Here is a 27978-nt window from a genome sequence, read left to right on the forward strand (position 1 = left end):
GCAGGAAGTAGCCGAGCTGGGCTTTGAACCAGGTCCTTCTGTACCAGGGCTGTGCTCTGGTTACATGAGATGGCGGGCGTCAGAGCCAAGGAAACACCCTGGAGACCATACCTGCAGCCACGGGTCGGGGACTGAAAATGATGGTATGTGGGGAGCTGTTGCTTCCCAGAGACCTTGGTAACCAGGCAGAGGTGTGGCAGGCGGAGACAGGTTTCTGGGAAGCTGGAGGTGATCTAAATGTCCACTTGTGCAAAATCATCTGTGGCTCCCAGGATAGCTATTTTCTTCTCCAAAATGAGTTTTTACCTTGTTTTCATTTTGATGGTAACTGGTGGGTCTTAGGTGTGCTTTAAGGCACCCCAAATCATTTTTGGAAGCGGGTGTAGGAGAAATCATAAATAGATGGGTGAAGGTATCTGTGTGGCCATTTGTACACCTCTTCGGAGCCCCTTCACATCCACATTCTCACCAGATTCCCCCAACAAACGCTGGGTCTGAGCTCCTAACACAAAGCCCAGAGAGAGGAGCACCCAGAAAGGTCCTCCAGGAGAGACACCCACCTTCCGTTCTTACCAAAGTGGGCATGGAAGGACCACTGGCCAGATTCCCTACGCAGGGCTGGATTTACCCTTTGTTATCTTCTTGTCCCATTTTCTACTTTTATCCACAGGGAAACTGACACCCAAAGGGCCAAGGAGGGTGCCCAGGGTCATCCACTCAATTTGCAAATTTTATTGTGTACCTACTGTGTGTCAGGCCTCGTGTTGAGAGCTGAGGGTGCAAGGTGAAGGGGGAGCACCCATTTTGTCCTGATGCTCATGGTCACAGACAGAAGGACCAACCTGTGTGTGGAGAGTGGGGCCTTATCCTCCTGGCGGGCCAGGGGTAAGGCATAAGCGGGGACGCGGCAGGCACCCCACAAAGCACAGCGCGAGCCAGCTTGTCTCCTGCTGCATCTCCCTGCGTGCCTGGTGTAGCCAGGTTGTCCTCTAGCTTTGGAGCAGACTGCCACTTTCTGCCTGGCCACCAGGCAAAGCATTTGGCTGTGTAGTGTGAAAAAGCATGCACACGTGTGTGTGTGTGTGTGTGTGCGTGCGTGCGTGTGTTCTGGAGGAGCTGCAGCCATTGGCTTTGGGGGAGGTCAGTTCTTCTGGGGTGGCGGGCTGTCTAAAGAAGGTGTCCCACAGGAGGACCTGCTCGATTGGGTTCTGAAAGCTGATGGGTTCTGAAAGCTGATGCCGTGGGCGTCCACACGCCTAGAACACAGCAGGGCCAAGAATGGGATCTGCTACCTTAAAGTCTTCTAGGAAAGGGGTAGGGGTAGAAATATTAAGTATCTTCATCCCCAACGGCTCTTCCTTCCCCATCCTGTTGCTGCTTTGAACCTAGGGTCCGGTTGTTTAGGGTCTGTTTTCCTTCCCAGGTTTAGAGCCCCTGGGGAGCAATAGGATGTATTCCACAGGCTTATGAACCGGGTAGAGCTGGTTTACATCCCACCTCTGGCACTTCTGGCTGTGTGACTTTTGGCATATTGCTCACCCTCTCTGGACCTCAGTGTCCTCACCTGGAAAGGGGTTTGGAAAACCCACTTTGCGGGACTGTTGGAGGAGCCGTCTGGAGAGGCCGACATAAAGGGTCTGCTCCATGTGGCAGAGCTGCAACTTGACCCCTTCCTGCTTCTTCCCTCCAGGGGATGATTCCCCTTGGGAATGGGTCCCCCTTCTGCAGCACAGCCCCAGCTCTGGCTTCCAAGCCCATGGAGGGTGATCCTGAGACCCCCCCCTCCCCACTCCAAGAGCATTGCGTGTGGGATAGACATGAAAGGGCTAGAGAAGTGGCCCCCCGGACACCGCCCAGTCCTCACCTCACGGTGGACTGGTACACCAGGTCCTCTCGCTTGCGGTAGTTCTCCATGTGGGAGAAGTTGGTGGAGAACATGGCGTCGAAAGTAAAGATCTTCTGCTTGATGGTGCCGCCATCCGTCACCTGCAACAGAGCACAGAGGAGTCACAGGTGAGTGCTCAGTCAGCCCTGCCACCCCTTTCCTCCAGGCGGTGAGTGGGCTCCTGGGATGCTGGGGTGATGCAGGCAGCCCCAGGAGAAGCCTCTCGGGGGAGATGTCACAACCATCACTATCATCCTCCCAGGTCATCCCCACATTACTGATGTGCAGGCTGAGGCTCTGAAGTCAAGTGCCTTCCTGAGGTCCTACAGCTAAGGAGGAGTAGGGCTGCCTCTTCTTCTGGCACTTTCCGATGCACCAGGTGGTCCCACTTCTGCATCCCACTTGTTGGCCTTGCAAAAATGACAGGCAAACCTTGGGGAGCCGCAGACAGGGCCAGAGAGTGTGAATGTGTTTTGCAGAGTCAGCCAGAGTGCCAAAGCCAACCCCACCCAAGGAGAGAGGGAATCGGGGAGGAGGCTGGATAGAAAGAGAGAAGAAATGGGGCCAAGGGCAGTCACCTGTACCAAGATCTCATACGGATTCGAACAAGCTAAATTGCAATAGTTTCCAATAAATTCTTCAAGGGAGAAGACCAGAATAGCTAGGGAGCCCAGAGGAGGGGGAGGTCCCATCCTGGGGATAGGGTAATCATGGAGGGCTTCCTGCAGGAAGGAGTGCATAAGTTGTCTTCTGAAGGAAGAGTAGGAAGCAGCCTGTAAATGGAGAGAGTGCTTTCTAGGCAGAAGGGACAGCAGGAGCAAAGGCCCTGGGGTGGGAAAGAAGCATCTGTGCTCAGGGAAAGGAGACTGTGTTCAGAGTGCCTGGGGCAGAGAAGACGTGAAGAGAGTAGACTCTGAGGAGTGAAATGGGAGCCACATCAGGGAGGCCCTGATGGGCAAAGGAACTCAACTCCCCCGAAGGCCAAGGAGGTGCAGAGTTTCAGATTCTATTTACAAGCTCCCTCTGGCCTTAGAAGAGATTGAAGGGACTTGTCTGGAGACAGGGGAACCTGGGGTGGCTAGGGAGAACCCAGTCTACTGACACCAGCAATGGAGAGAAGAGGACAGTGTGGGGGACTTGCCTGCCTCTGGCTGCCCTTGGGACAGGCCAGAAGGGGTGTCAGGAAGTCCCCGTTTCACATAGGAATATGAAGGAGGCCCCGAGAAGGCAGGGGCTCTCAGGAGGTGGTAATAAAGCCCATGCTGGAAGACAAAGGCTGCTCAGGTGCCCAGCTGTTCACAGCTGATTAAAAGCCGGACCGAAGTGTGCCCTAATCCCGCCTGCCACCTGTCTGCATCCCCATCCCTGCCGCTGTGCTGCCTCCCGCTAATGAAAGTATTACTCCACAAAGCAGCAAGGTATGTGTTGTCACTGTTTCAATTATTTATCTGTTTACTCGGATGCAGTTTTCCGCTTGTCTCAGCAACTCTATTATAGAGTTGCAGCCTCGCTAACAGCCTGCAACAGGGAGGCCTCCACTTCCTGAAGAAGTGGAATTAACTCCCTGTGGCTCTGTGTGCTGGAGACAGGAGAGGGGGCTGGGGGGAGGGGGGAGATGCTGGGATGGGGTTTCTCCAAGGGGCTTGGGGGAGGGCTCGAGATGCAGAAAGGTGCTTCCCCAGCCCAGCAAAGGTGGCCCTGGAGCTGGGTCTGCCACCTTCTTGGGATGACTGGCCCCGGGGCAGCTGGCCTCCTTTGGGCACATCTGGACCCCAGCTGACTTGGACCACATCTGTCTGGCCAAGGTGGTAGTGCTGCTGGTTTAGGGAACACAGATTCAGTGCAATCCAGCCAGCATTTATTGAGTGCCAGCTTTGTGCCAGCCACGAGCTACAAGAGTATGGCTCACCCTCCCCAAACCGCAAGCTCATAAGAGTAGGAGACCTCTATTAGTACCGGGGTCCACAGGGAGCCCCGGATGGTGAGGGTTAGAGTGATGATAACACATTCACCAGCTCCAGGACCCTGAGAGGGATCAGTGGTGGGACTTCCCACTACACGGTGTCTCCTCGCTGAGCTCACACCTCTGTGTCTCCAGCAGGCTCATCCACCGCTCATACACTTCACTTGTTCCCTCTCTGAGGGCTTTGCGCTTTTCTGACTGTGCGTGGGTGCAGTCAGAAGGCAAGACATCTCATCCTCTGGTCCTCTCACATTGCCTCTCACCAGCTTCCCAAACAGGGGGTGATGAGAATGGAGGAAGAGCGACAAAGAAGAGGAAAGTACCTGTAAACCAGGCTCCTGAACTGGGGGACAATGTTCCCCCTCCTCCTCATGGGGACATTTGACAATGTCGGAAGCCAGTTTTGGTTGTCACAACTCAGGGGCAAGACGTGGTCCTTGTATCTACCAGGCAAAGGCCAGGGAGGCTATAACCATCCTACGATGCACAGGACAAGCCCCCAGAGAATTATCTGGCCCCAAATGTCAACAATACCAAGGTTGAGAAATCTGCTTGAAGCACATCTCTTTGTATAGAGCAGAATAGACAGTACTCTCCCATTTTGCAGATGAAGAAACTGAGGCTTGGAGAGGCAAAGTGATTCATCCGAGGTCCCACAACGGACTCTGGGCAGAGCTCTGGCTCCCAGACCAGGGTTCACATCCCACCCACTAGGCTGAAAAGGGCTGAGGATGAACCAAGTGCCTCTCGGGGCCTCTCTCTCTACACTCAGCGGCTGCCTCATCAGGAGGCAGGATGCCAGAAGCCCGGCGGAGGTTTGAGTAATTTTCTCCTAAAGTCGTAAAAGTGGAAGGCATCCTGCCTGTTTAACTTGCAGCCTCGCCTCCCTTCAGGTACTGCTTTTTTATCTCCTCCTAAAATGCGGCAGCCCTTATCGTCCCAATTTCAAATTTCACTGCATTTTTTTTTTTTTTATACAAAGGAGGAAAAAAAAATCTGTCAGTAAAACTGTCTCCTCAAATTTATTCTCTGGGACTGAGGTTTTTATTAGTGGGAAAATACACCCACACCCCACACGTACTCAACACATACCCACGCACCCCAGATAAAGCACCGAAGAATGATCTGAATCGTAAATCGCTGTTTCAGGCCCAGGGACAGGGGAGTTTCAAGGACGCACCTAGTTTTACTTTGGTTTTATTTACATCTTTTTCTCTGGGGCCTGCGTCTGGCTGCTGTGGTTAAACTGGCCTCAGGCAGCCGGAGACAAGCACTGATCTTCCAGTCAAGGCATCCACTGTCCCAGCTCCCTGCAGCTGGCTCTCAGACCTCCCTCAGCCTCAGGGAAGGTAAAGGAAAGTAACAGACTCCAAATTCACTCTCAGGCCCCAGGCCAGTGGGCAAGTGGCTATTTGCAAGGAGGTTATTCTGTAGTTCTTGGAGGTTTGAACCCCTCAAGACAGAGGCTGGGAGGGGGTGGGGGTAATCACAGGCTGTGGGCAGAGGGCATGGTGTAAGCCTGAGGAGATGCTGCAAGACACCTTCCCTTTAGTTCTAGAAACATGTCCCCAGGCCTAAGACACACAGGCACAGTTCTAGTCCCCATCAGAGAGAAAGAAATGAATTTCAGACACCGTTGCAGCCCATCACGAGCTTATTCACAGTCTGGTGGGGGAGATAACACCACTCACAGTTAAGTGAGAGGCCAAAGTTTGGGAGATCATGGCTGCAGCAACAGGTATTTGTCAAGTGTCATCTGAGGCTCACGGAGGAGCCAAGAATTCCTTTGCGGGGGGTGATCACAGGAGTCTTCCTGGAGGAGGTGGGCCCTTTTCAGAGGGTATCTAGTCTCAGGCTGCTTCTCCCTGCCTATGGGAGGCTTTTGAGCAAGAAGCAATACTGATTTCCCATACCCCAGTCGAATTCTTGATTTTTGGTTACTACTTTGTGCTTTTGAGCAAGCTATTTCACCTTTCTAAGCCTCAGTTTCCGCATCTGTAAAATGGGGACAACTCAACCTATCTTCTTGGGAGGATTAAACGAGACAAGGCTTGGAAAGATCTCCCAGTGTGTTGTCAATGCTCAGTGGAGACAGCTATTTTTTTTTTTTTTTTTTGTCTTTGGATGTCCAACTGTTTTAGCACCATTTGTTGAAAAGGACAGTCTTTAACAATTTAATTGTTTTGGCACCTCAGTCAAAAATCAGTTGGGCATATACATTCACTTTTTATTATTTATTTATTTATTTATGGCTGTGTTGGGTCTTCATTTCTGTGCATGGGCTTTCTCTAGTTGTGGCAAGTGGGGGTCACTCTTCATCGCGGTGCGCAGGCCTCTCACTATCGCGGCCTCTGTTGTTGCGGAGCACAGGCTCCAGACGCGCAGGCTCAGTAATTGTGGCTCACGGGCCCAGTTGCTCCATGGCATGTGGGATTTTCCCAGACCAGGGCTCGAACCTGTGTTGTCTGCATTGGCAGGCAGATTCTCAACCACTGCGCCACCAGGGAAGCCCGAGACAGCTATTTTTATGAATACTAACACTTCACTGAACCACCTCTTTTTCTGTGTCCCTTCTCACTCTTCAGGGCTGGAGAGCAGAGTATCTCTTGCTGAAAAGCCAGAGGATGCAAAAAATCAGTAAATGAAAGAAGGGGGTCCATTTCTGGGGAGGGAGGCGGGTGGGAGGAGCCAGAAGCCAGTGTGGGCAACTGAGAACTGGAGGGCTGGGGGTTGTGTGTGGGGAAAGCAGAGGCCCAGGAACTTGCTGAATTATTATATTATTCTATCAGCCCAAAGAGGGAGCTCGGGGAGGCTCAGAACAAGGACATGGTGGCTGGCTAGTCTCGGGGGCTCCAAGGCAGTCCCCTGGTGCCCATAGTGGGTTGGGACCAGTAGATCAGGGCAGACAGAGAATGACAAAGCTAGTGGGGGCAGTCAAGGTGCTGTTGGAGAGCCAAAGATGTGTGGGTTTTCCCTTCCCCAGAGGGAGATGTGCTTGTGTGTTCATTCACTCATTCATTCAACAGATTTTTAGTGAGTCAGTAAACAGGGCTTGAATGTGAGCCACTTCTAGAATGTAAGCTCTATGAGGGCAGGGTCTTTATCTGCCCTGTTCAAGCTCTGCCCCCAGAGTTGGGCACCTGTTTCTTACTCAGTAACTATCTGTTAGAGTGAGTTGAACCCTTACCACATTCCAGGCGCTGGGGCACCATAAGGAAAAAGAAAAGCCATTCCTACAACACAGACCTGCCCCCAGAACAGCCTGCTGTGCCCACGCCCCAATTTCATGGGGCTTCCCAATAGGACCAGGCCCAGTGGGGAAGGTGGAGGAACCATCCATGCAGTGATGCCCCAGAAGGAACCAGCATGGATCTGAGGTATTTTTTTCTCAGAGGTCATTCTGAGACAGGCTGGGACCTGGGGCCCTTTGCTGCAGTGCTTGTACCTAGACAAGTTTCTCCTCAAGCAACCAAATACAGAGAAACTATATGGGACTAAAAATAACTGAATGCATGCACAGTTGGGGCAAATTATGGACCAAAAGATACAAAAAGACCAAAAAAAAACCCTATCTACCACTTCTGAAGAGCCGGGAGTAAAAACTGGGTGTCGGAGCAAAAGCAGTGTACTGTGCATGTCCCCCGCACACAAAACACCACAAAGGGCAGAACACCTAAGCCACCTATCTGGACACACCCCTACCCTCACCCCATCTAAGGAACCAGCTTGCCCCCCAGCTTGGCGAGCGAGCAAGGGAACCTCTTACTTGTTCTCACTGCCCCCTGCTTCAGCAGGGACCCCAATAAAGCCTTGCCTGAATTTCTTGTCTGGCCTCTAGTCAATTTCTGTTTATTGGGGAGGTCAAGAACCCTGGTCGGTACCCATTCCCTGGCTGATCATCTACACTGGATGGAGACCTGGGTTCTAAATCTCTCTGCACGTCTCCCTTCTCCAGGCCTCAGTTGCCCTAAATGCTCAATGAAGAGACGTGGGGCAGGGTGACCTCTGAGGGCCATTTCTACCCCGAATGCCCAAATGTTCTGATTCTAGAACAGCTGGCCCTAGAGGCCACACCTATTCATGTTCTGTTTGCCCAGCCAAGGCTCAACAGCTGCCCACGGGTCCCAAGCCTGCCCGACCATGTCCCAGGGCACTGGCTGTCCCCGACCAGCAAATCTGGCTTCAGGCAGGCTGGGTTGATTTTCAAGTGGAGCCACCAAAGCGTGGCAAACGGACTGAGTCCTGCCAGTAGCGTGAGAGCCTGTGGGGCTGACCGGGGTTTTCCATTTGAAAAAAAAATAAGTCTCCAACTCTAGCCTCCTCCCAATGTCTGTGGGTGCCCTCATCCGGAAGAGAAAAAAAAGAAAGGGGTAAAAATCAGCTCCCCCACCCCCCAACCTCCTTCTCTTTGTGTTCCACAAAACCAATTACAGGTTGGAAATAGCTGTAATAAACTTGATATCCCACTTATGCGCCAATCCCGCCGCAGCTGGAAAGTGTAATAGTGGCAGAGAGTGAAAACTGCTGGTGTATTTTGCTGGAGCTGTTTAAATTGCCTGCCTACATCATCCCAACTCCTCTCCAGCCAGGAAGGAATTTGCTCTCCTGGAAATGGAACAGCTGAGGTTTCTGTGGCTGGGCAGTGAGAGGGAGAGTTTGCAAGGAGGGTTTTTAATGAACTGATTAGACATGGAGGAGTGATGGCGTCTGGGCTCCAGAGTCAGGCCAGCCCAGGTTCAAATCCCAGCACCGGCAGGTTCCAGGCGGCTCCCGGGTTATTAAAATGGGCAAGAGCGGGCTTCCCTGGTGGTGCAGTGGTTAGGAATCCGCCTGCCAATGCAGGGGACACGGGTTGGAGCCCTGGTCCGGGAAGATCCCACATGCTGCAGAGCAACTAAGCCCATGTGCCACAGCTACTGAGCCCGTGTGCCTAGACCCCACGCTCTGCAACAACAGAAGCCACCGCAATGAGAAGCCTGCGCACCGCAACGAAGAGTAGCCCCCGCTCGCCACAACTAGAGATAGCCCGCGCCCAGCAACAAAGACCCAACTCAGCCATAAATAAATAAATTAATTAATTTTGAAAAATGGGCAAGAGCCGTGGCTGCCTTATAGAGTTGTAGCTGAAGGGAAAGGGACACTGAAAGTGACGAATGGTGGCTGGAATGCTGGGCCAAGTGTGAAGAGGCTCAGTTCCTCCTTGGGGGCTGTCACTTTCTGGCTCTGTGTTCTCAAGCAAGTCACTGAGAGTCTTGGAGTCTCGGTTTCCTCATCTGTAAAGTGTTCATCGGACCTATGCCTCAGAGTTGTTAACAATACTTTTTTTTTTGCTGCCTCTCACTGTTGTGGCGTCTCCCGTTGAGGAGCACAGGCTCCAGATGCGCAGGCTCAGCGGCCATGGCCCACTGGCCCAGGCGCTCCGCTGCATGTGGGATCTTCCCGGACCGGGGCATGAACCCACGTCCCCTGCATCGGCAGGCGGACGCTCAACCTCTGTGGCACCAGGGAAGCCCAGCAATACTTTTTAAAAACCCAAATATATGTGAAAGCTTCCTGTAAAATGTGATAAGCATATCTAAAAACTTCTGCCATGCAATCGTCACCTAGAAGTCTCTTCCCCACCTCACTCAACCCCGAGTGCCTAGCATGGGATTGGCACATAGTTTGTCCTTATAATGTACGTTTGTGTAGTGAATCAACAAGTCAGCGAAGGAAGGAATGTTCTAAAGTCTCCTTAGATGTGTCTCCATCCAACCACTCAGAAATTACGCTGAGAAAGCTCCCTCCGAGGCCCAGTGCAAAGATCAACTAGTGTTAGAGAAAGGCTTAGATGGAGTCAGCCTCAGCATAGGGTTCAAGCCATTTGTGCATTCAAGCATTCGCTTATTGATCGAGTTCCTTTCATGAGCTGTGTTCGATTCCAGGAGGACAGCCATGGACACAGCAGATGAGACGGTGAAGAAACATAATCATCTCACTTAAATGTCTGTGATGGGTGTCTTCCAACTCCTCCAGCAGAACCTGAAGCCCAGGAGGGCTGCGACTTTGTTGTGTTCAATGTTGTATCCCCCACTCCCAGGACAGCTGGCTACAGAGCGGGCTCTCTGTCAATATTTGTACAGAAATGAACATGTCTTCTATAGATGCAAAAACTGAAGCCACTGAAGGGCTGCCAGTCACCCAGGCTGCCCAGTCTGTCAGTGGAGGAGTGAAGATTTTGAACCTGGGTCTGATTCCGAGGTCCAGAGTGGAAGTGGCCCAGGCAATAGAGTTGATGAAGTCGAGGCAAGGAAGGGAGCAGGTATTCTAGGCAGAGGGAAACCATGGCGGGGTGCAGCACACCTGCTCAGAGAGGAGCAAGGAGAATAAAAATGGAGAGGAAGAGGGGACAGTGATGCAGCCTCACCCTGGCTTACTGTGTAGCAGCAGGGGCACGGGGTTCCTGCCTTCCTTGTTGCCATGGTGACCCTGGACCACTCTTCCTCTAGACTCCCTGCCCGCCTGTTCTCCACCCTGAATCTGCTTCTGCATCTCCTGGGCCCGGGAGCTGGGCCAGGGGGAGCAGCCACAGAGAGGAGAGGGCAGGCTCCCCTGGAGCCTGGGGGAGGAGGATGCCGGATTCCCAGGGATAGCAGGGAGGGGTGGGAATCCTCAAGTCAGGTGCCACTCGTCACTCTGGGTGGCCAGATTCCACCCCAACTCCATCTCCCTTGTGAGTCCTGGCTTCTGGCAGGGCTGGGCTCGGGGTAATCGGCTTCCCCTCGTGTGTGTGTGTGAGATCCGGTTTTTAACAGATACAGCTGGTGTCATAAATTGCTTGTCTCATCTGGTTACCGTGCAAAGGCAGACAGCAGCTCAGGGATGAGGTGTGGGGCGGCCCGGGGGCCCGGGGGCTGGTAAGAATGGCAGACAGAGGCGTGGAGGCTGGCTTTCTGGGCACACACATGGGCAGAGCCTATGCAAGTATGAGGAGGTGCGTGTGCAACGGGAGTGAACACAAGGGGGTCCCAGGGGCTGCCGGCGGCCAGCTCATGTGGATGAGCATGAGTGCAAATAAGAAAGCCTGTGTTCAGGGGGTTTGGGGATGGACATCTGTCAGCAGGGGCGAGTGGACAAATCTCCATGCCTCTAGGCTACATATAAGGATGCATATGTGTGTGTGTGTAAAGCAAAGTAACGTTGAGAATATTTAGTGTAGTTCTAGATGTTCGGGGAAGAACATGAGGGTTTGTGGGTGTACAAGAAAGATTGTGTGTGTGCACGTGTGTGTGAATGATGCCTGTACCCATGGAGTAAGCCCAGTTTACACACCCTGTTCCCTGCTCTGGGCGGGGGGGATAGGGGATATCAGCTGGGGTGTGGGGGGGGGGCATGTGTCTGAGAAATGCCAGGCTGGGAGACACCATCACGCCAACGCTGTCCTCTTGCCACTGTTCACCCCCAGGGCAGGCTCCCACCAGTCAAATGCAAAACCACAGTCAGGACCCAACCACCTGAGCCCCCAGACTCCGCCAGACACAGGATGCTCTGAGACCTCCCTCGCCGCCTCCTGTGTACCCCCTAAAACCTACACTGCAGGGGCTAGCAGGCAAGAAGCAGGGGAGACTGGAAGGACCTGGATAGATGCTAGACACTCAGACTTCTGTGCACAGCAGAATCACCTAGCCAGGTGGGAGTAGGGTTTGAAAATGTCAATTTCCCTGGAAGCCCATCCCAGAGGTTCAAATGCAGTGAGTCTTGGGTGGAGTCCGGATTTGGGATTTTTAACAAGCCGCATGGAGTCAGTTGAATGCAGGGGTTGGGGACCAAAATGGGGAGACACTGCCCTAACTCCCGTGGACCCTCCCCCAACCAAGGCCTCTGCGCAGCTTTCCCAGGTGCCATACCCTTGGCGCCTGAGAGGGCCGGCCACTCAGCGTAGGAGGGACCCTTGACCGTCCCATCTAGAACCTGCACGTTACAGAAGGCCAAACCAAGGCCTTCCGTGAGGGGAGAGACAGGCCCAGGGCCACACAGGAAGGAGGCGACAGGGCTGGGAGCCAGGTCCTTGGCTCCAAAGCACCTCCTCTTTGCACCACATCCCACTGATGCTTGGGACCCCAGAAACCAAGGTTCACCATCAAGTGCTGTACAGATGCGGCACCGGGGAAGTCCTTGTCCGTCCTCTGCCTCTGGGTCAGGGCACCCCAATCCCTGCTGTCTGTTCCATGCCTCTGGGTAATGATCCCCAGCATTAGAGATGGGCCCCATGGTCATGTAGTCACCCCAAAGACAGGGCTCTTCCCAGTATGGCTAAAGCTCTCCCCTGCCATGTTCTGGAAGCAGTGGGGCAGGGATAGAGGAGGAAGGAGGAACTTTTTCAACCACCTTATGTCTCCCTGACATACCTGCCCTCAGCCTTCATTCCTCGAACCCAAGTGACTACACTTCTCATTCATTCATTCATTCACTTGTTTGTTCATTGGTTCAGCACCTCCTGGCGGCCAGGCCTGTGGACAGAGGGTGCATCAGACAAGGTCCTAGCCATCAAGGAACTCCTAGAAAGGGCAGGGTAGGGGAATCACAGAAAGAAACATCAACAGCACGTGCTTGCCTGCCATGGGCTGCTCGGCATGGAACGAATAGAGAGCTCTGCCAGGGAGAGCTCAGGCAGTACCCACAGAAGAGGGTACACTGAGCTGTGCCCTGGAGGAGGGAGAGGAGTTTGCAGGGCAGACAAGAGGACGCAGGAGGGCACTCCAGACACAGAGGATGCCAGACAAAAGTAAGAGAAAAGGCCAGGCACGGGTGAAAAGTGATGGGGAGTTTCAAGATGGATTTTGTGGGATGCTCTGTGGGATGCTGGGATGCGGAGTGTGGCCGTGGGAGCTGGACCCCATGTGAAGGGTCTGGGTTTGGTAGTGATAGTCAGAATGCTAGGTTCAAATCTAATTCAAGATCTTGGGCAAGTCACTTCACATCTCCCTGCCTCAGTTTTCTCATCTATAAAATGGGGATAACAGTAGTACCACCTCATAGGTGATAGGCTGCAGGATGATTTTTGTTCTTCCACGTAAATTGCTTAGAAAGAAGCCTGGAATACAGTAAAGGCTCTATAATTGTGTGCTATTTTATTAGTTCTAAAATGCTTAGCACGGTAGATATGACGTAGTAGATATTATTACTGATATTGTCAGAGGGAGATGGGGAGACACTGAAGCCTTCAAGCAGGGGAGTGACAGCTCCCACCAGGGTCAAAAAGATCCCTTTATCTGCAGTGTGGACAACACAGCCAGGGGCAAGCAGGTCTGGCTTGGGAAGAGGCCTTTGGAACAGAGAGAAGAGATCACTTTTCCAGCCTCCTTTTCAGGGCTGTGACTTGATTTTTGGATCCCCCAAGCTGGCTGGGCAGGTGTGGGTGTGGGTGGGGGCGTGGCTGAGTCTTGTCTGATCCCAGCATCTGTGTGTCTGTGTGCAATCCCCTGCCTGTGACACCCCAAACAGTGTCCCGCAGTGCCATGCTCAGCGCTCGGTCCCCATGCCACCCCCTGGGCTGCCTGTCAGCGAGCACACCTGTGTGGACAGGTTGCATCCAGCAAGGGCTCATCGTGGGGACAGATGCCCAGCTTGTGCCAGTCTGGCTGACTGACACAGTGAGGAGGGGCTGCCCGTAGTGTGGAGGGACCTCGCTGTGCCAATCTGCAGGCCCTCCACACTGGGCAGGCGCTGCAGATGACCAGGCTTCTGTCAGCATGATTGGGCGCTGGCAGACCAGTGGACATGACCCATCAGCCGCCTGCGCCAGGCTGCCCACCTGCTATCCAGGGGGCGGGGTACGCCAGCGAACACTGCTAGGCTGGCACATCCTGCCCACTCTAATTAGCACACGGCATGTGGGCAGCCGGCCCAGTGGAGCCTGACTGTCTGTCCATCTGCAGCTGCCCTGGTCAGCCCCAGCAGCCTGCTGGAGAGAAAGAGTAAGAGCCTGGGCCCCCTCTTGGCTCAGCCACTAAGTGGCAGTGGATGCTGGGAAACTTGCACTCTCCCTCTGAGCCTCAGTTTTCTTATCTGTTAAATGGGGCGGAGATGGCTCTCTTTATATTCACTTCCTGCTATTTCATGCAGGTGGTATTAGCAACAGGCGAACTCCGAATAGCATAATTCTGCGATCTGAGGGGTGACACTAAGCTTATCCAGCCCTGCTCATTTATTTCTTCCTTCAACAAAGATTCACTGTGTCTCTACTATGTGCCAGAGACTGTTTTACGTGCAGGGGATAAAGTCATGAACAGGCCAAAGACCCTCTTCTCCTGGAGACCTCATTCTACTGGGAGGAGACAGATAATAAACCAAATTAAGGAATATGGAAGAAACACATCGGATCAGGACAAGTGTCCTACAGACAATGAAAACAGAGTGATGGATGGAGGAGGTGGGGACCACAGCAGATTAGGCGGCCAGGGGAAGCCCGTTTCTGGAGCTTAAATTTCATATTTAAGCTGAAATCCCAGTGAGGAGGTGGGGTCAGGCTGCTTGGAAAGAATCAAATTGCTTCCTGCCAGCTCCTTATGAAGTCATGTTTGTTCAACGCTTCTGGCTTCTCACTTAGTCCCAGCAACACCCCTGTGGGCAGTGCTGTCTGCATTTTGCAGATGGGGACACAGAGTCACAGAGTGATTGCATTTGCCGACGTGCCCACAGTCCAGATTCAGCTCGGGGAATACGATCCGTTTTCTACTGCGTCTTCACAACCGACTTCTACTTTGCTGAAAACCAGCCTTAATGTTTGTCAAAGACTGTGTGACCTTGCCCTTGTCGCCCCCCACTACCCCAGCTTGGTCTTAACAGCATCGTATTTTATTCCCCCCAACATTTAACTATGAACATTTTCAAACATAGAGAAAAGTGCAAAGAATGTTAAAGCAAACAACATCCATATTCCCACTACCCACCTTCTGCAATGGCTTGACCATGTTTGCTTTATCATATAGTTCTCTCCCTCTATCCATCCATCCATCCACTTGTATTTATTTGGTGCATTTCAAAGTAAGCTGCGGACACCAGTACACTTTACTCCTACATGCTTCAGCATGCATATCATTAATCAGTTACACTTATTTCTAATTCTCTTTTGGTAACATTTACATCAAATGAAATGCACAGATCATAAGTGCACTACCCAATGAGTTTTGGCAAATGCATCTACCCGTGTAACCCAAACCTCTCTCATGATATAGGACATCACCATCACTCCAGAAAGATCCTCTGCCCTGCCCAGTCAATCCTTGCCCCCAAAGGCAACTATTATTCTGATTCTTCTCACGCCATTTTTTGCCTGTTTTAGAATTTCATATAAGTGGAATCATACAGTTGGTAGTTTTTAGTGAAGGCTCTTCCCTCCCAGCATAACTTTTTTGGGATCCACCCTTGCTGTTGTGTGTGCCCTTAGCTCATTCCTTTTTATCACTGAGTAGTATTCTATTGGAAGATGAGACCAGTTTGTTCAGCTGTTCTCTTGTTAAGTAGACACCTGGATAGTTTCTGGTTGGGCTCTACTGTGTATATAGATGCCAAGAACATTTTTATACATGGTTTTTTAATGGATGAATATTTTTATTTCTCTTGCTACTGCTTTGTTTGCCAAACAGCCAGTTCATTTCAACAAGTGTTTTCTGAGCACCTACTATGTGTCTAGCACCTACCTGTGCTAGACATGGAGGTGAGTGATCCCAGCTCAGACTGGGGTCTTGGGCTCTGAAGGCTCCAAGGAGGCACAGAAAGTCAGGAGTGTCTGCTAGGAAACAAGTGATCTGCACGTCACCGTGTTTTATCCTCACAATAGCTTGGTAGCATGCTCATTGCGACCCCGGTTTTCAGAGGAGGCAACTGAGGCCAGAGTGTTGAAGTGACCTGTCCAAGACAAGTGGCAGAGCTGGGCTTCAAACTGAGGGTGACTCCAAACCATGCTCTTTCCTTGTCCTGAATGATGCAGAAGCAGCAACCCAGGGAGGCTGGTGATCTGCTCGAGGTCACATAGGCAGTGCAGTGACAAGAACACAGGCTCCTGTTCTCCCAGTGCAGGGCTCTTTCCCGACACCATGCTGGCTTCATCTTGGGAATCTTAACAGATGAGGTCTCAGTGTTTGTTGAATCAGCATTCCCTCCTAGAAATAAGGCTGGGAGAGCTGTGGTATATAAAAGCCTGGGTTATCTGTGTGTATCTGTGTCCCAGTGCATGAGCTCATCAGATTAAACTTGTACCCTGTGCTTGCTAATCTAGGACCACAGAGTTACAGGCCCCAGAAACCAGGCAGAAGCCTGAGTGTGGGCCTCTGGCAGATAGTGAGAAGTGGTGGGACCAGTGTTGAGATGGATAAGCTATGTGGGTCCGAAGTCATTTAATTAAAAAATAAGACCCTCAGTGTATATCAAATTAATACAATCTTCAGGGTGAATGTGGCCTCAGACAATGGTCTTGTGGGCCCAACATTAAGCAAATGAGGAAGGTGATGACAGTTGTTGGAAGGATAATTGTTGTGTAGAGGGTTAAAGATGGCTCCACCAAAAAAAAAAAAAAAAAAGATGGCTCCACATTCTTTGACACTCCTACACTGAGAGACAGGGGTTTATGCTCTCTGCTTCTGAACGGGGCATGTTCTGTGACTGCTTTGGCCATCACGATACGCCAAAGTGCCAAAGCATACCAGTTTCCATGCCCAAGCCTTAGGAGGCTGGAGACGTCCACTCCCTGTCTCTGTCCGTGGTGCTGGACAGACCACGTGGAGAATGAGAGGGACCCAAAAGCCCGGCCTTGCCTGCACATGAGTGAAGCTGCCTTGAGCCCTGCAGACCAGACCAGCCGCCACACTGAACATGACCCAGTGACCCCTGCTGATGCCATTCAAAGCATCAGAATCACCCAGCCTGGCTCTGTTTGAATTCCAGACCCACACAATCATGTGATGTAATGAAATAGCTGGTGTTTTAAGATGCTGCATTTCGGTGTGATTTGTATGCAGCAATAACCACAGCTGCATGCTTCTCCTCTTGTCAAGGAGGAATTCCATCTCAGCCCCCACCTGCACACACAGGAAATGCCAGTGCCCCCTCCATTGCATCGTGAGAGCCTCTATTTGATTGGAGCAACATTTGGGTGTGCAGGGGAAGAGGTTGGATCAGGTGGGGTCCAGCAGGAAACAGATAGTCCATGCAAAGAGGGTAAATGAGGAGGGTTCAACACCAGGTTTATTTACAAAGGTGTGAACAGAGCTGAGGGATCCCAGCAAGGCATGTGTGGTGGCACCTGGGGCAGGGACCAGTGGGAGCTGCTAGTTTTTTAAGGAGCAAAGGGAAAGGGGCAAAGGAGTGGGAGTTTTACCTGCACCTAAGAGAGTGGCAGATGAAGGAAAATGCCACCCAACAGGAACTTCGGTAGAGGGACACGGGGAACTAAGAGGGAAGAGCTGGAGAATAAATACACTGTCCTCTCAATTTCACCTGTCTACCCCCATCTCCTGCAGGTGCCGTCCATTAGCCAAATACGACTGGGAGTCAGCCAGCAAGAAAACCCACTGATGCTACTAGTACAGGTCAGCTTTCAGGCACCTGAAAGGATGAAGAAGATAAGAGTGGGTCTAGGGGGTGGGAGAAGGTGTCCAGTGGACCAGGAATCCAGGAAGCCAAACTTGAGCGGCTACCTAGCTCGGCAAATTTCCATTAAACCCTGTTCCTTGTCTGGTTGACCCATAGCTGCATAAAGCAAGGTCCCGCCCTCCACCCCACCACTGCTCCCCCACCAGACAGTTCAGATGAGTGTGTGGGAAACAGCGGCATCAGAGAGGCTCCCATTCAATTGTCATGTTTCTTCCCACAGCTGCCTCATGTCTGATAAACAAGATGCAGCTGATGGGGGAGACAGAGCGGAGCCCATCTCTGCTCCTTCATCACCACCAGGCTCCATGAAATGGGGGTGCAGGGGAGCTGAGAAAGGAAGGCTGGCCCTCCACGCCCTTGCCCTGTGGAGTAGGTCCCGCCTGAGATGGGTCCTCCTGAGAAGCTTGGGACTTGGAGACTCTGAGCCCCAGCATAGAGCCCTGGGTCATGATTTCTCCCTATAACTCTGCTCACAGGGCAGTTCTCCAAGAAAAAGCATGAGAGGGACCTCTAACTGACCCCAGGGCTGGCTCTGCTGCTTGCCATCCACGCAGTCATACGGGGCCCTGTGCTGAGAAGGTCTCCCTCTTGGTTTAATGTTTGCGCTTGCCATCTTGAAATTTGTAATCATTTTCAAAGGAAGGACCCCATATTTTCACTTTGCACAGGGCCACACAAGTTAGGTAGCCGATCCTATTTCCAAGCAAGCAAGAGTCTCTGGGACTGATTCCTTTGTCTTGATCAAGACCCAGCAAACTTTCTCTGTTAGTAAATATTTTAGGATTTGCAGGCTATACAGCCTGTGTTGCAACTAACCAGCCCTGATGTTATAGTGTAAAAGCAGCCATAGACAATCTGTAAACAAATGAAAGGACATAGCTGTGTTCCAATAAAGCTCTGTAAAAAAAAAAAAGATGGGGGGCTGGACATGGCCTATGAGCTATAGGTAGCCAACCCCCGGTCTAGATTGTAAACCCCTCCTCTCTGTGTCTGCCTGTCTGATTCCGGCTCACTCTTTTTTTTTTTTTTTTCAGTATGCGGGCCTCCTACTGCTGTGGCCTCTCACCCCGTGGAGCACAGGCCCCGGACGCGCAGGCCCAGCAGCCATGGTCCTCGGGCCCAGCCGCTCCGCAGCACGCGGGATCCTCCCAGACCGGGGCACAAACCTGCGTCCCACACATCAGCAGGCGGACTCCCAACCACTGCGCCACCAGGTAAGCCCTCTAGCTCATTCTTGATGACTCAGCTCAAAAGCTTTTCCTAACATCTCCAGGGAGAGCTCAGCTGCTCCTCTTTTGCCCTCACCCACACCACACCTGTACACGTTTATTTATTGAGCCTGAGCTAAAAGGCAAGTTTTGTGCTGAGCGCAGGGGCTACAGTGGTGATCAGGAAGGCATGGTTACAGCCTTCATGGAGCTTTGTGGTACACACCCAGGTGGGAGTCCTAGGCTAAAACCTACAGAAGGACAGGGCTGGGATCGTTTTGTTCAATACCATTTTTCACCAATTCTAGTGTAATGATGTGGTGACAAAATACACAAAGGCAAGGCCTTATGCTTACACTTTTTTTTTTCTAGTTGGGCCACTTGAGCCCCTGAATCATCTTTGAGGTGGACCTGGTAGGTGTCTTTAACAGAGAGGTTGAGCAACTTGCTCCAAGACACACAGCAACAGACTAATGACAGAGCTAGATTCAAACTCCCAGGCTGGGCCCATTTCAACCATGCCCAGGAATTAGCACTAAGCCCTGATGTCCTAACAGAGCCAGGAGGGATGCCATGGGCAGCTGGAGTCATGGGTCCCAATGTGGGGTGTGTTGATGTTCTCACTCTACATTGGCTCAGCGCGGGAGGGGTGGCTGGTTTATTTCCTCTGGGGGAGAGAAAATGGAAAAGTCTGGTGCTGGTTCCTATTACAAGGAAACTGTTCAATAAAAACCACCCAGTATATTAAAAAAAAATCTTTACCTGGCTTTGAACGAACACTTGGTGTTATTACAACGAAAAAAAAGTCCCATTTGCTTTTCATTATAGATCTGTTGTAATTTGTTTTCTTGTCCCCAGAGAGCAAGGATTTCACTGGCAGGGTGATTAAAAAAAGAAAACAGTGGGCTTTGGAGTCCAACAATTTGGGGTCCAAATCCCAGCTGGACCACTGACTAACTGAGAGACTGAGACTGTTCATTAACTTCTCTGAGCCTCAGTCTTCTCATCTGTAAAGTGGGGATACTGCTGCCTCCTTCCCAGGGTTGTGGCAAGGATGAAATGATGATGTTGCCAATAGTTACTACTCTGTGTTAAGCACCTTCACAAGACACGTGGCCCCTGCTCTCAGGGAGCACGCGTTGTACTAATGCACAAATAAATAGAAAATCAAAAGAGAAAGATGATCGCAAGTGATCATTGCCAGGAAGCAAACGAACCAGAAAGTGAGGGGCTGGAGAGGGACCTGGGGATTCAGTAAAAGGCCAGAGGAGGCTTCTCTAAAACCCATATGAGGACAGACCTAGAGATTGTCACACTGAGTGAAGTAAGTCAGACAGAGAAAGACAAATACCATATGATATCGCTTACACATGGAACCTAAAAAAAATGATACAAATGAACTTATTTACAAAACAGAAATAGAGCCACAGATGTAGAAAACAAACTTACGGCTACCAGGGGGTAAGGTGGGGGAGGGATAAATTGAAAGATTGGGATTGACATACACACACTGCTATATATAAAATAGATAACTAATAAGGACCTAATTCACAGCACAGGGAACTCTATTCAGTACTCTGTAATGGCCTATATGGGAAAAGAATATTAAAAAGAGTGAATATATGTGTATGTATAACTGATTCACTTTGCTGTACACCTGAAACGAATGCAACATTGTAAATCAACTATAGTCCAACAGAAATTTAAAAAAAAAAAAAAAAAAACCCAAATGTTAAAGCACCAGCCTTGGAAAGGCGTTTTCCAGGAGGAAGAGGTCAAGCACCTGCAAAGGCCCTGAGATGGTATGGAGCTTGTTAAGTGAGAGAAGAGAAAGGCAGCTGATGTGGCAGAAGTGGACTGAGCAAGGTGGAGAGTTGTGGGCCCTCAATCCAGAGAGCTACCTGGAGCCAGATCACACAAGGTCTTAAAAGCTGGTGCAAGGAGGCTGAATTGGTGCAAAGGGAAGGCGTTGTTGGGTCTTAAGCAGGGGAATTCTCGGACTTGATTTATCTGTTTAAAAGATCCCTCTGGCTGCTGGTGGAGAAGGGATCGTAGGGCCTATGGGGGCAGGAAGACCTGGCCAAAGGCTCCTCAGTCATGGAGGGAGACAGCGGTTCCCACTGGGGCATGAAGTGCATAGAGGCTTGGCCCCTGATCTATTTCCTCCTGCATATCTCTGCCACAGGAGGAGTTTTAATGCATGTCCAAAGGCCAAATGGGGAAGATTCTAAAGGATTTTCAGACCTTGGGCAACTTTGAATTAAAATGCCTCTTTTGTCCAGTGGGCAAGGCTGTGAAAGGCTTGGGAAGCCCCCTTCCCCCACCGCCCCTGGGCAGCCAGGCGGCCGGCAAGAAACAGGGGACGTGTTTGGTCCACAAGAGATCCAGTTCCTTCCGAATCACTCATTTCAAAGCCAGAAAATGCAAGAAGGGGCTGTCAGGGTCATATAGGCAATGAGTCAGCAGCATCAATGTAACAGTGACACGATAGCAGTAATGACCACAGTGATGATAAGAGTATGTCCTGAGAGCTTCCTCGGTGCCAGACATTGTACTAAGTGCCTTATATGTGTTTTCTCACCAGATCCTCCCAACTACCTTATGAAGTGGGGCTCTTTCTATTCCCACCTTACAGATGAGGAAACTGAGGCCATGAGAGGTAAATCAACTGGTCCAAGGTCACACAACCAGGAAGCGGCAGAGCCAGGCTTGGAACCCCATTGTAACACCAGTCATGTTGCCCCACCTCTCACTGGGGGCATTTGAGTACATTCATCAGCCACCTCCCCTCTCAGCCTTGCCCCTCCAGCCTCTCAAGAAGCCCTCCTCCATTGCAGCGGCTCACCGAGTGAGAGCCGGCCAGGAGCCACCGCGGTCTTGGAGTTTCCCAGACCTGATCTCCTTGAAACCTCTCCACATCTGTGAGCAAGGATACAGCAATCTTTGTGTAGGTCAGAGAGGTTGTGGCCACCTAGCTGAGAAGTGGCACAGGTGGGTTTCAGCCAAAGACTGCCCAGTCCCTCCACCATCCTGCTCCTTCTAGAGACCGGGCCAGCCATTATTGCCCCTGGTTGGTCATTTTCCACCTCCCACAGTGCCTGGAGGCACAGTGAATGCCTTTGAGCCTCGGGAAGGGGTTCTGGTGGAGGAGGAAAGTGGACAGAAGCTTTTCTATGTAAGGTGGCCAACTGTCTAGGTTTGCTTGGTATTGAGGGGCTTACCAGGATGCAGGACTTTTGGTTTTTGCACCTGGATAGTCGCAGGCAAATCACAAGTTGGTCTTCCTAAGTGGAGGCCTTGGATGTGGGACATACAGTGCTAAAACTGGGAAAGTCCTGGGCAAGTAGGGATGAGTTGGTCACCTTAACTCTATGTCACCCATGAAACAGATTGAGGTTATAGGGTGACAGAGTCCATCAGTGTCAAGATGGCACTTTTTAACTGTCAGAGAGACTCAGAGATGGACTGGATAGCTAGCTATAGTGGGTAGTGAGCTCCCCATCATCAGAAGCATGTAAGCAACAGTTAGACGACGCTTGGTGGAGAGCCACTGAAAGTCCATCCTCTGTCCCTAAATCTATGAGGTGAGGCAGAGGAAAGGTCTCTCTGAGCTCAGCTGGGCTGTTAAGACCCCTTCTCACCATATCTTAGCTCCTTTTGGGCCTGCTGTCTGAGATGCACTCCATCCCTGCTTTCCTCTACACCCCACTAGTCCACTAAGTGAGGCCTGAAAATTACTTGCACGGTTAGGTAAATATTACAGTAGTCAAAATTGCAGCTTTGATGGGGGAGAAAAATATGTAATTTGCAGAAATACCACGGCATCAAATTACACGTGGCCTGCGAGTGAGTAGCAGTGACTGACAGCTTCAGTGGCGCTGGTTCAGGTGGTTTTTTTTCTTTTTGAAATCTCTGATAGACACCGATAGGAAGGAGCCTGAGATTCCCTCTCTGGTGGTGGGGACTGCCTGGAGGGCAGGAAGCCTGCAGTCACTGAGCCTGGCCTGTTTCTAGGGCGGCTATGGTCACAGTCAGAAATCTGGTCTCTAGTCAGTGGTGAGCACTGAGCAACCTCAAGGGGGCGCCTGGTTCAGTCTCTCTCCCTGGGGAAGAGGACCTGCCTCTGCAGAACACCTGCTGGGAGCCAGCTGCGTGCTAGTGCTAACGTGTCTCTATCTGAGTTATGGTACAAAGGGCGCCCTCCGGCACGCAGCTGCCCCGAGAGGGATGAAGCAGATGCCACGTGTTGGCAGAACCTTGGGGGATGTGAGTCATCCAGGGTGGCTCCCCCCAGTCCTCTGCCCATTCTTCCTAGAATATCTGGGGCTGGAGAAGAAATGATTATGAGAGACCGAGCCAAGTGAACGGGACGGATATCTCAGAATTGTTTTCTCTCTTGTTTGAAGTCTTCAAAGAGCCACTTCCCTGAGCTTTGGGGGTGAGGGGAGAGAGGGGGTTTGGAATCTCTTAATTTTGGTTCCCTGCAGGGCTGGTAATTCAGCCACCAGGAATGCGCCGAGCTCAAAGAGGTGGGAAATGAAGCTGCCAGCAGGCAGCACCAGAGCAAAGACTCTGTCTGGCTCAGCCTGGGAGCGGGTCCTTGAGGAGGAGATGCATGAGGGTGGAGCGGGGCCGATGCTGCAAGAAGGATCCCTCTGGAAGGTGTGTGGCAGGAGATCAGAGCCAGAAGCATGCTTCTGAAATGCTGGAGAGCCTCTTGGTTTATGTTGAGGGGTACTGAGCTCCAGAGAGGGGAAGGGACTTGCCTAAGGTCACTTGCAAATTACAGTTGCTAAGTCCGTGGCTGTCTTTGCCTCCTTAGAAGCCTCTCTTCTTTCTCAATGCTGCCCTGCAGGGAGGTGAAGGCCTGGGATCACCAGAGGAGAGCAAGGAAGGCCTCTCCTTGATGCTAGAGTGATGAGGGAGACATATCCTCAGCCTGGGGAGATTCAGCACCTGCCCTCCGGGACCTGCTGGTCTAATGGCACACAAGTACTCCCTAGTCTGAGGGGAATTGGCAGGCTGATGATGGAGACCCAGCTCCAACCCTAAGGGAGCTCTCATTCTGATGTGGGAGACAGCTCTGCACGAAGAGGTGCAGTCTCTGGACTTGGGGAAGCTTCCGGGCTGAGAGGACTTTCTGTTCAGGCCCCGCTCCTTGGCTGAGGGGAGCCCATGATCAACTCTTTCCTGCAAACTTGCTGACACTCCTCTTCCTCCTTCAGGAAGTCCTCTGACGTCCCACCCATTACACAGGATCATAGCCATCTGGATCCTCCTTCATCCACTAGGAAGGGACTGCCAGTCACCCCAAAGCCTTGGGTAAATGTCCAAGCGGTCCCTCAGGGCATCCCACTTACCCCAGGCCTGTCATCCCATCAGCATCATGCAGCCTCTCTCACCCGTAAATGATATCAGAGCCCATCAGAGGCTGCAGTCACCGCAGTTCCATCGGACCCTCCCTTCTCAGCACTGCTCCAGCCTCACTTGCACCTTAAATGCCATGCCTTTCACGTCCTGACATGTCGGTTTACAGCTCATTTGCTCCTGGACTAAGAGGTTGCATTCAGTAGCTGGAGAGACATCAAGAACAACTGACCCCCTCAGGAAAAGATTGCCCTGTTGCCCTGAACTGACAGTGGCGGAGGGTTCTCTGCACACAAGGTCCTGGAGCTATTGCAGCGGAAGGCAAACCCGTGTGTGTTTCAACCTGTAGAATCTGCCATCAACAGGGCTGAGGGGGATTCCTGCCTTGAGTGGCACGTGTGTGACCAATGACTATCTCCCACCCAGATAAGCCTGTGGGACAGTTGTCCGGCTGCTCCCCTTGCCCCCTGCCCTGGAGCCCCCAAGAACGGAGGCCAGTTGCAGGTCTGATGCGTCCTGTCCTTCCATCTGCTTCTAGCTCTGGGAAGAACTAATTGGCTTTGGTTTCACAAGTTGGTGACAAGTAATTTCCTCCACTCCCAAGTCATGTGTGTGATCACCCTGAGCCGGGCTGGAAGAGAGACAGGCAAACCACAGCCACAGCCTCCAGCCTCCCACCTGAGTGCAGGTGTTCTTCTGGAGGTGCCACAGGTAAGCCCTGTCTCTGGACCCATTTCTCCTTCAGCTGCATCCCCTGGGGACCCAGGAGTCCCTAATACCCCATCCACAGCCCCAAAGTACTTACATCACCTGGGAACCTCCTACAAAGCATCAAAGAAGGAAACCTCAATGCCGATCACTCAGGGGACCGCAGGGAGAGAGGCTTTGGGGTGTACTTTAGTATTTTAGAAATACATCTGCACTGCGGGCCAGGAGACCTGCGTCTCAGAGGTGCCTCTACTACTAAGAGGCTGGCAGATTAAGGCTGTTCGCTTTGAACTCAAGTTCTGGTTTTCTCAACCGTAAAATGACCAGACGAGGCAGAGTAAACAAAGGCACGGAGCGATGGTGGGAAAGGGATTCCTTCCTCCACCACCGGGCTGCACACGTTTGGAATCATCAGCAGAGGCATCCTCTCCTCGGGTCTTCATGTTTAACAAAGGGGCCCAGGGCCTTCTTCTCCAAAACCCCCTGCACTTTCCCTTTCCCCACAGCGGCTGCTCTGGAGGAGGAAGGCAGAGGGAATCCAGAAGACTCTCAGAGAGTGGGTTCTGAGCAGGGGGACAGGACAGGGTAGATAGGGAAACTCACAAAAGGCCAAGGAGATGGAAAATCAGCTCCCCGCCTCATCTTTTCCTGAGCTTCCTGATTCCACTTTCTAATCCTTGTCCAGCTGAGAGCTTCCTCTGCCTTCCTGACTGTGGCCAAGCGTCACCTCCTCCAGGATGCCCACCTAGGTTGACTCTCTTGGATCAGGTTTTTCCAGTATCTCTCCAAATCTTCTGGCCCTCAGTGCTCAGTGGCATTTCTTTTCTCATTACATGGGTCTTCCATATTACCCATTAAACAACCCATTCCCATTAGGCTGAGAGCAATGTCTATGGCAACCAACAGTCAGCCAACCCCCAGACACATACATGTGTCTAAACAGCCAAGAAAACAGAGCTGCCTAGTTCATCGCTCCAGATATGTGAGCAATAAGTGCTTATTGTAACCGCTGTGGTCATTTTGTGCTCATCTGTTATACAGAATTACCATGGCAATAGGTAACTGACATATATATGGCTAAGAATTTGGGCTCCAATTGCCTGGGATCAGCTCCTTGCTCCACCACACACTAGCTGTGTGATGGACTGACCCTCAGTCTCTTCATCTATAAAGTAAGTGTAAAAATAGAAGTCACCTCATAGGGTGTTGTGAGGATTAGATGAGATGCTTCATATAAAGTGCTTAGAACACAGCCTGACACATAGCAAGTGATCAATAAACATTCACTCAATACTGTGTTCCAGGGCTGAGCCAGAGGCTGCAAGGATAAATTTCCGGGTCATTCTCACCTACTCGTAGTCTGACAGAAAGAAGTCCTCACCCCCTGTCACTTGGCTCCACCATGGTTACACTAAATTACTGAAAACCCTTTCTTCAGTGGCCACTTCCAAGCTCTTAATCTCTGCCTGTGGAAGGTCCAGGACCTTGGACAGAGTGGAGAGGCTGGGCCTCCGCCTGCTCTTCTGTCTGGGAGCTTTAGGAAGGAGCAGGCTTGCCTGGGAAATGCATGCTTCTGTTTTGAGGTCCCTGGCTGTGTGAACCTGGTGCCAAAAATCTGTGTGAAGAGCGGAGACTTCAGGCAGCAGCGCAGCATGAGGGCAGGCAAACATGTGGACACCAGGCAGGGTGGAGGCCTTCCTTCCAGCTGCCTGGTGGGCACGGACATCAGCTTGGAAATGGGTGATGCTGTTGCACGTTAAAGTGGAGACTCAGCACCCCAAAGGAGGGGCTGACAGGGTACAGGGATGCTGAGAGAAGTTGGGGGCGGGGCATGGTAAGAAGGTGTGCCTGGGTGGGTGCGTTTGAACTGGATCTGTGTGCCTGGGAGTAAAAGGATAGCATATAAACAATGACTTTCGAAGAGTGGGAGGTAGACAGAGGACACATGGGGGTGAGAATCTGTGCCTGACAGTAACACTGGTCCCACAGATCACATCCAGAACCCTGAAGCCAGACGTGTTCTGGAACTCAGGCCTCATTCTCCTTCTGGAAGGTTGATATGCTGCTTGTTCAGTATATTATATAACCCACCCAGGGGGCCGAGGAATCACTCCGTAATCACCCACATCAATATTTCTGCAGTGAAGCGTCTAGATAGTAACACTAAGTAAGATAAATAGAGACCATAATAAGCTCCCATGGGCTCAGGCTGGGTTTTGCCACCAAGACAGTTCAGATCAGGTCCAGTTTGGCCACCAAATGGATTACCAAAAAAACCTTTCAATTTTCAGATCTTTTTGGATTTCTGGGTTACAGGTAAGGGGTTGTGGGCCTGTGAAAATAGAGTAAGAATTATGACGTTCTGCTCAATAACCACTACAATAGCTGCTATGTATAGGGTGCCCACTGCGTGGTTGGCCCTGCCCCTGGGTCAGCTGGACGATTCACCATAACCCTAAAAAGTGAGCATGGCCTTCTCCATTTGATGAAGAAGGGGAAAGGTAAGTTAAGGGAGTATCTAAGTCAGCACAACTGGTAAGAGGAAACAGAAGCACATAAGAGGCAAATTGCACTCCGACAAACATCTGGAATAAAGTGCCTAGGAACAGAGAGGTTTAGTTTAAACCAAATGGTCCATCGGCTGAATTTGCCCCTGCTGGCCTGCATGTATCTGTTTATAAATAGAATAAGAGCATGATGGGGCCTTAAAGGTCTCTGACTCTTTGCCCAAAGTCTGTCACGGTGTCCTCCTGGAAAGGGATGCCAGCATCCTGATCCCTGCTCTGGGCTCACTCCGTCCACACCCTCTCTCCCCATTTCACAGCTGGAGAAACTGAGGCTGGTGCACAGTGATGTGCCTGAGGGCACATACTGTCTTTGTGACAAGAATCATGGGATTCTGGGAGTTCCCTGGTGGCCTAGTGATTAGGATTCTGGGCTTTCACTGCCATGGCCCAGGCTCAATCCCTGGTCAGGGAACTGAGATGTGCAAGCACCGTACCATGGCCAAAAAAAAAAGAAAGAAATCATGGGATTCATATGCACCCTATACAATATTATTATTAATGGCATTATACATTAGTTGGGCACTTACTATATGCCAGTCCTCGTTCTGTGTGCTTTATGTATATTATCCATTTAATGTAAGTGCTGGGGGTTAGGCTGGAAGCAAGCTTGCTAAAGGTGGTTCTTTTTTTTTTTTTTTTTTTTTTTTT

General features: G+C 51.3%; 1 protein-coding gene across 1 annotated transcript in view; it reads right to left on the reverse strand.

Moving 5' to 3' along the window:
- The window catches only part of IGSF21 (immunoglobin superfamily member 21), a 151536-nt gene that overhangs the window by 79589 nt on the left and 43969 nt on the right, over positions 1-27978 (reverse strand). Inside the window, exon 3 of the mRNA XM_007459319.1 lies at positions 1865-1986. Coding sequence (XP_007459381.1) covers positions 1865-1986 — 122 coding nt within the window. The remainder of the gene's footprint in view (positions 1-1864; positions 1987-27978) is intronic.

This window comes from Lipotes vexillifer, unplaced genomic scaffold, assembly GCF_000442215.2.
Source record: "Lipotes vexillifer unplaced genomic scaffold, Lipotes_vexillifer_v1.1 scaffold496, whole genome shotgun sequence".
Classification (NCBI taxonomy): domain Eukaryota; kingdom Metazoa; phylum Chordata; class Mammalia; order Artiodactyla; family Lipotidae; genus Lipotes; species Lipotes vexillifer.